The 8,748-nt window shown below is 41.7% G+C and overlaps 1 protein-coding gene across 1 annotated transcript; it reads left to right on the forward strand.

The window, feature by feature from the left end:
• hd (humpty dumpty) lies at positions 1 to 8,740 on the forward strand. Its single transcript, XM_074088213.1, has 10 exons — positions 1 to 222; positions 427 to 542; positions 831 to 1,035; positions 2,195 to 2,328; positions 3,200 to 3,425; positions 4,618 to 4,768; positions 5,387 to 5,613; positions 6,334 to 6,537; positions 7,443 to 7,632; positions 8,456 to 8,740. The coding sequence occupies exons 1-10, from the start codon at positions 139 to 141 to the stop codon at positions 8,632 to 8,634; spliced, it is 1,716 nt and encodes a 571-aa protein (XP_073944314.1). The 5' UTR covers positions 1 to 138; the 3' UTR covers positions 8,635 to 8,740.
• Positions 8,741 to 8,748: the final 8 nt, after the last annotated feature.

The following is an 8,748-nucleotide window of genomic DNA, read 5'->3' on the forward strand; positions in this document are numbered from 1 at the left end:
GTGCGTGACGTGCGTTGCTTGCGTTCGGCCGTTCGTCTATTGTTATTGTTTTATTTATTAGGTAATTCATGAAAAGTTAACTTGTTTGACCTAATTTTAACAATGTTTTAGTGTACAGTTTTATTAAATCATAACATAATGGAACCACCTACATCACCATGGAAGAAGCCGAACGAAGTTTTGAAACTGCACAGGCTGAAAAAACGAAAACTAGCATTGCAGGTATGAGAAAACTATAAAATTTCTGAGTAAAATTATTTACTCATCTTACATTACTTGATGGTATTTTTCATAAAATTATAAAAACTTCAGACAATACCTATTTCCATATTCAAATTTGGACAAATGTATGAATTTAACGTTATTTTATCGATGGCATTGGTGGTGTTATTAGCATTGTATTTTTAATAATGTTATTTAACACAGGAACGAATGAAACAACAGTCTATTTCCACGGAAGAAGTACACAACAATAATGAAACCAGTCCTTTAGATTTCTCTAGACTAATTAATGGAGATAAAAGGAAAAACCCATTTTTGAAGTAAGTGCACCATTTTGTTTTAACTCATCTGTTACATACCTGTATCTTGAATAAATAATGATAAGAAGGAATAGAAGCTAAGAAGCAAACAAAACTACTTTCCCAGTCAGGGATTTTCCAGGTATTTATATTTATTTATTCAGCAATATCAAAGAACATAAGATCTTATTCTAGCTCAGGGATGGCCACCCGGTCGATCGCGATCAACCAATATTCAACCATAAATTTGCATCAAATCAATATTGTGACCATTTTTGTGTAATTCACTTCAAAGTTCTTCTCTTTTAGGACAAATTCTCAGGACAAGAAGGCAAAGATAGAATGTGTACAGGAATACACACAGTTGGATGAATCTAATGATAAAACACTGTTTGCCTTATTGAATTTGCCTGCTAAAGTGTCAGATAAACCTGCACAGGAGCTGGAAACTAATAAACTAGCAACATTCTCAAACCTATTACAGAGATATACTGCGGAGCACTCGGCAGAACCAGTTAGTATTTTTTAATCCTACTAATATCATAAATGTGAAAGTTTGTGAAGATGTTTGGATGTTTGTTACTCAATCATGTCTAAACTGTTAAACCGATTTAGATGAAATTTGGTATACAGATAGTTGCCCCAGGAAGGGCATAGAATAGTTTTTATTACGGAAAATTGCATAGTTCCTGCGGAATAGCGATAAACGAATACTACGCGGATAGAGTTGCAGGCAACAGCTAGTACAATTATTATTATAAATAAAAAAATACTCCTTAAACTCCTAATAGGCTACTTTCCTTTTCTGATTAATCCATCAATTACATTTTCAGACCAACCAACAAAAAGTCGGAAAACCCCGAAATTGACACTTCAAAGCTCAATATCTCAAAAATGGCTTAACCAATTTTGATGAAACATGTCTGAAAACCATCGCTAGAAAACCTGCTTTCAAATAAAAAACCGCATTCCAATCAGTTTTACCCATTTAAGAGCTACGGTGCCACAGACAGACATAGCGGTCTAACTTATAACACCCCTCTTGTTGCCTCGGGGGTTCAAAATATTGGACACTTTTCTTATGTCAATGAGGGTTTTCACAGAGGCGAAATATTGCTAGATAGCGATAGTGTCGTCAGGTCCGTTTGACATTTGACGTTTGCTTGCGATTGGCTCATTTAGTTCATTAGTTCATACAGCCAGTTAAAGTTCCATGTGGCGTCACACCACGCATAACTTTTTAGCACAGTGTGACGTCATGGCTTCCACTCCCGTACTTGCACGCGCTCCATCTTTGTAAATGTTTGTTTGATTGATAAAAGACAAAATACTTGTCCCACGCCCCACGATGGCTATCAATGCCACGGCAGGCCAAGGCAGAGATGGCGGGATGACCTAGACCCGTTTTCCAGCGAATGGCCAGACTAAATAGTTTTCTTTTTTTCCCAAGAAACTAGCCTATTGCTTGTACGGTCAAGGATTTTAATTCATGACCCACCATAGAACCATTTCACAGTAAACGTCATAGTGACATTGCAACCAAGTAAAATCGTAATGACTTTTCCTTTGAAAAGGTTCCATGGTGACTCATGAATTAAAGTCCTTGACCGTACCAAAAAACTTTTTAACACAAACTGACATCACTCTTAATTTAACTGTTTTTTTTATTTTAGAAAGTAGAAGAGAAACGATGCAAGTATCTGCCAATCGACTGGGCGCTCACATCCAGAGTCAGACTAATGTCGCCGAAGCCATTTGCATGGACGGCGAAATTAAAAGCCAGTGAAGAAGCTTCAGGCATCACAGGGTAACCATAGTTCAGTCTAAATTGTGGGGGGAAAAAAAAATACCTTAATAATTACAGGATTTTTATGGCCACATAAGGCTGTTTGGCATGTGCGGAATTACATTTGAAAATTACCACGTGCTTTGCGGTGAAGAAAAACATCGTGGGGAAACCTGCACAAATCTGCGAAGCAATTCAATGGTGCGTGTGAAGTTCCCAATCCGCACTAAGCCCGCGTGGGAACTATGGCCCAAGCCCTCTTGTTCTGAGAGGCCTGTGCCCAGCAGTGGGACGTATATAGGCTGGAATGGATAAGGCTGTTTTGAGCATAAACAACCCGCTTCTTTACTCCAAACTCACAGAGGAATTCATGTATCCAATTTAAATGTGTTTTTATTTTGATAATGGTTTTCACTTTTGCAATTTTAGTAAGATGTTTATATGATTTTTACTATTGCCATTGACAATGTTCATGAAATAAAACCTGGAAGATGGATAGAACATGTTGATTAGGGTATATCTGATCTAAGTACACTACGATTATTTCCACTTAGACACTCGGGATGTCTCGGTTTAAATTGTAAAGGTAAATAACAAACAAATTACTATTTAAAGGTAAAAAGCCTAGTCTAATATACATACAAAGCCGGGTTAGACGTTATCGCGGCCATGACATGACCAAGTCTTGATTTCGATCATTGTAGATTTGCAGAGTGTCAAAGTGGAGATAATCGTACTGTACTGCCTCATATCAAACACCACAGTATTAACGGAACGCAAAAATTATATTTTCAAAACAATTAACAATATTAGAACATTCCTGCGAAGGGACTCTACTCTGTTGTCCAAAGGGTAGACACATTTATACATAAATATATCTTATTTGAAACAGTTTCGTCCGTTGCCTGGACACCACAACGTCGTCCACTCTCGACACGTCCCCCCGCGCGCGCTTCCACCAAACCTGCCTGTACTGGCAGCACCCGCATCTGCCTTGGCTGGAGCTGTTCCCGCGCTCTTCGGGACGAGTTTCTGCCACCAGCTTCATGGCCACTAATGAAGAGGTCAAAGAAGCGCTGCTTACCGAGTGGAAGGAGAGCTTTCGGTCGCTGTTTCAGGTAAGCTGGAATGTGGTGTATGATTGTATACACTGTGTTATTTTTGGTTTCCATTAACTTAAAGGGAACATTTGACAGGTCAAATAAAATTAATTTCTCCAAGACACTAGTGGTCTAACTCTTACTGTTTAGTACAAGTTAGGCCAGTAGTTCTTGGAGAAACTAAAAAAAGATAATCAATAATTAGGATAATAACTTATGCGCGGTAAAATGCGCCATTTGTTGAAGTTACTGGAAATCACGAAAAACACGGTGTAGAATTTTTTTACCGAAAAACGGCAAACCTATTTTAAAACCGTCTTTTATTTGTCAACAAAATTATTTCAATTCTTTCAACAGACAGAGCCATATTTTTTACGAACTAACTAACCATCTGTTTACTATGTATCTATTACCCACTGATAACGGTACGCTATCGTGCTATTGTCCACTGTTCGTAACGTAATAATCTTCAAAGCAGGAGAACCCAGTGGTTAGAGAACCTTATTCCGAAGCTTGTAGGTAGGTCCCTGGTTCAAACCTCGGCAGAGTCTAGTATTTGTACGAAAAATACGAATGTTTGCTCTTGAGTCTGTGTTTAATATGTATTTAAGTAGTATCTCTCTAATTAAATTAAGTATTTGTATCCGTAAATGATGATATCCGCAGTAGAACTAAGGTTACACATAGCCCGAAGAATAGCAAAACTGGAGTGGCAGTGGGCGGGGCACATTGGTCGCAGGACTGAAGGCCGATGGGGTCAGAAGGTTCTCGAGAGGCGTCCGCGGACCGGGAGACGAGCTGTCGGTAGGCCTTCAACAAGATAGAGCGACGACCTAGTTAAGTTCGTGGGATCGCAGTGGATGCGGAAAGCACGACCGGTCTGAGTGGCCTATGTCCAGCAGTGGACATCTTTCGGCTGACATGATGATGATGATTTTTATCCGTGGCTAGTACCCATAACACAAGCTTTTCTTACTGTGAGACAAGGTCAATGGGCTATCCCTGTTTCACCATCCATTGATTAAATTTATTTGACGGTTAAATGTGATGCCGTCTCTGTTTGTTTTGTTCGAATAGACGGAGACGGAGAAAATTAAGCAAGGGGTGGCGAAACAGTCCCTAAATAGACAATATTTTTTCTACCTACACAATTGGTGTCAAGTCAAGTGTCCCGTGGTATTTTTTTTATTAATTACCGTTGTACTACCAGCTGGTGCGGGCGCTTCACTGCCCGTACTTCTACGTGTGCGCCAACACATTCACTGTCCTATTCCGCGCGGCCGGCGTCTGCGGAGCCACGGAACCCGTCGCACTCGTCACGCCCACCACCAGAGGCTTCCGGCAAACACTGCGGCAAGAAGGTATATACCTTATCCTGTTATCCCTACAAACTCGCGGCCAGTCTCGGCTCATGGGGCGCAAGGCGGTGCCCTCACGCTAAGAGGACCCTCAAACCTATAAGTTATGGACTGCAAATAATGAATTTTTAAGCCAAATGTCCTGTGACACGGTTTGACCAGAGCGACGTCGGGTGAAGTGACGCGACGTTGCCGGATTTCGCTCGAAATGTGTGGTAATATCGCGCGACACGTGTAGCCAACGACGTCGGGTGTCGCCTGTCAGGTAAAATCGGCCGGCTTCGTGGGACATTTGTCCCCTAGTGTGTCCCCGGCTTTAAGCGCAAATAACGCTAAGAAAGAGATGATAATTTATTGCATCGGGCGTTACTTTGCGGAGGTCCATAAGTAAAAACAATTACTTTGCTCACCCGCGACCATAAGATCTACGCAAGTACGTCTATGCAAGTATTAAACACTCGACAAAGCCCGTTCTGTGTAAAAATCTACAACTCTCGCACGTCAAATTACATGCACTTCCAATACGGATTGGTTTATTTTTTGGTACACTAACAAGTTTAGTATAGTCGCCAAAAAAGCAAATATAGAAAATTAAACTTTTAACAAAAACTTATTCCACAGACGTAGAGTTCACAATGCCGCTCCGACCAGACAAGAAACGGCTGAACACCTCCAACGAAGACAAGCCAAAGAACTCCTCGTTCGACAGCTGTTACGACACTATGGACGGGACGCGACAAGGCAAAGAGGAGGGCAAAGAAGGTTCCGGCGACGAAGAGGATCCTGATGAGTTCCTCTCGCAACTCGGCCTAGAGACTTCTATGCTGCAGAAGATTAACAATACACAGGTAAGGATGGAGAATAGAGATGGTAATAACCTAGCCAACCAAAAGTTGGAAAACCCCCGACTTTGTCACTTCAAAGTTCAATATCTCAAAAACGGCTAAACCGATTTTGATGAAACATGTCTACGAACCATCGCTAGAAAACCTGATTTCAAATAAAAAACCACATTCAAATCGGTGCACCCGTTTAAGAGCTACGGTGCCACAGACATGATAAGTAATACGAAGCTAGCAATTGCTATTCCAGCCGAGACTAATATAAAGCTTTTCTCAAAAATGGTGAATAATTCTGAAATAGAATACACTTTTTCCCAAAATATATTATAACATTTAATTTTATTCATATATTTTTCTTATGCTTTCCCGCCTTTTTTCCATTAAAAATAAACTGCAGGTGTACTTTTCCACCAAAAACACCACAAGCTGGTTCAGACCCAATTGAAAAAGTCCGGAGTTCCAACAAAATATCTGATACCGGACATTAGACTTGGCTGTATACGACTTGTGTCCATGGCCTGTTTAACTTTTTTTTAAATTGTGTCTGATTGCAGGCGCGCTTATTCATTATTGTCGAACTAGCGCGCCTGCAATCTTTTCAACTTGTTAATTTTTCGCTGACCATAAACTATGCACTTCACCTTCCGATATGTAAAGAATAATGTCAACTTTTACGGACATTTTTGAGAAAATTATTATACACGTCCGTACTCGACGTGTGCGCAGGCCCGCATAGCCCACAGCGCAGAGAGCAGCGTGGACAGCGCGGCGGAGTCCCTCGTGCTGGTGCGCGGCGCGGACGCGCAGGCGCTCTTCAACTTCCTGCTCAACTGCAAGTCTATCGTGAGCCCCACGGGCCCGCTGGCCGGCGTGCCGCCCACTCTGCTCTCGCCGACGGCCTTCCACGGCGGGACTTTGCAGTCTTTGAAGGTATGTTCTATTACTACAATTACATTCAGCCCCTGCAGCTGCTCCTCACGCTGCCGGCAATAATTTCCCAAATACTGCAGCGGGATCGAGCTCGAGTGTGTTTACATAACTACTGCCCTACCACTGATTCAGCTTTCAAGTTTCGGCTATGGCAGACATGCCTTAGGGGCGGTTCTTCGGCTTTTTGGGCTGCAGCCCAGGGCCCTGCAGATATAAAGGGAACCTAATCCTCACTGGAGATTTACCCCTCGTTTCACCATCCGTTGATTAAATTTATCTGACGGATAAATGTGATGCCGTCTTCGTTTCATCATCCCAGCCTATATACGTCCCACTGCTGGGCACAGGCCTCCTCTCAGAACAAGAGGGCTTGGGCCATAGTTCCCACGCGGGCCCAGTGCGGATTGGGAACTTCACACACACCATTGAATTGCTTCGCAGGTTTGTGCAGGTTTCCTCACGATGTTTTCCTTCACCGCAAAGCTCGTGGTAAATTTCAAATGTAATTCCGCACATGAATTTCGAAAACTCAAGAGGTGCGAGCCGGGGTTTGAACCCACGATCCTCAGCTTGAGAGGCGATCAGGTCAGCTGCCCCCCCCCTCTGTAAATTGTATGTTCTACAATATATTATGCCCCGTTTACCTATGAAGCAGGATCCCTTGCGGGTGTTTGCCCTACACACTACATATACCTTGTGTTTCATGTAGGTGTCTTTGTGTAGTGTGTGTGACAAAACAAGCGAACAAGCGCGGGCGATCTGACCTAAGAAATCTGACTTGCCCCCCCCTAGGCCAGAAGCTGGGTACGCCCCTGGTAGTACGGAACTCTACACTGTGCGCACGTGAGATGTATTTGACCGTATGTTTTAAATAATGTGTATATGTGAAAACCTTTTCTCTTCAGGTCCGCGAGAACATAATCCACTCGGACAACCAGAAGTATTTCTCGATCGAGCTCCGCGGGCCGATACTTCCGACCACGGTTCACTCTCTGGCTGAGGTGCTGCGAGGTTCCGCGGCGCAGTACAGCGCCACGTTCGCGCATCACAAGCCCACCGTGGCATTCTCGTGGGCGGCCGCTAACATCGCTAAAGGTACTGTTAACGGAACCTAAACCAGAAGCCATATGGTTAAAATATTCGAGCATTTTGACCGCTTGGTTTAACGTCATTACATTACCATCCCACTTTTATAAACACAACGGAGGAAGTCGCATGAATTTTGATTAAGCTAGATTTAGCATCAGTATTGTCTTTGATTTTTATAAACAAATAACCCTGAGTATCATTTCTTTTAACCCCTCGTATGTTGGAACTAAAAAAGTACTGAATTCTAGTCTCATTTGATAAGCAAGTCAGCTGATTTAAAAAATATACAAAAAGATAGCCACCCTTAATTTGGCAGTGTACACTATATTATATTGGACACAATTTAAGGCTTGCTTTTTGTTTTTTTTTATACATAGAATTTTAAGGACTCCAAAATTACGACGAGAGGCTTGAATCACGAACTTTTTAATTTTTGTCAAATTAAGGGTTAAATTTGGCAAGACACGAGGGGTTTTAAAATTTGCCGTAACGGTAATGAGGAATACGAAACGCCACAAAACGCTGAATACCCGCGGGCGCTCGCGCATTTCGCCGTTCTTATGATGCTGATAACCCCAAACTGAAATCTCACCTCAGGGGCGTCAAGCAGTAGTCTTTGTGACCGATTCATTATACAATTTAATCGAATAGAGTATGTAGCAATTTATGTCATAAGGTCCAGGAGACCTACTGATTCTTGATTCTTCTGAATTCTCAAATAAACGGGATACCTGATTATAATAGCTCATAGATTATATTGTAGTCTTTTTGTATTGTTACAGCAAAATTGTCCTAGAATCGACAATCTAATAAAAATATTGTTTTACAGACGAGTCTGCTAAAGAGAATGAACCAAACCACTTCACCAAAGCCTTCAACAAGGAAAACTTATCAGACTGCGGAATCAGCGAGAAAATGTTGCAGCACTTCTGTTCTGCAGATCCTAGTCTAGTGACTGCCCTCGACAGCATCAAATATAACCCTGAGGATAACACCTATACTTGGTGATGTTGATGTGATAACTAGTAAACTTTTACATTTTGACTGATTTTTGTGTGATTTGAATCCAAATGATTATGAATGAATGTAATATAAAATGGTGTTCTAAAACTTATTTTTCTT

The sequence above is a fragment of the Choristoneura fumiferana genome, chromosome 5 (genome assembly GCF_025370935.1).
Source record: "Choristoneura fumiferana chromosome 5, NRCan_CFum_1, whole genome shotgun sequence".
Classification (NCBI taxonomy): Eukaryota; Metazoa; Arthropoda; class Insecta; order Lepidoptera; family Tortricidae; genus Choristoneura; species Choristoneura fumiferana.

Coding starts and splice junctions, on each gene's coding strand:
- hd (XM_074088213.1), top strand. CDS start 139: ATGGAACCACCTACATCACCATGGAAGAAGCCGAACGAAGTTTTGAAA. Junction 543..830: donor AGGAAAAACCCATTTTTGAA/GTAAGTGCACCA, acceptor CTTCTCTTTTAG/GACAAATTCTCAGGACAAGA. Junction 7,633..8,455: donor GGCCGCTAACATCGCTAAAG/GTACTGTTAACG, acceptor ATTGTTTTACAG/ACGAGTCTGCTAAAGAGAAT.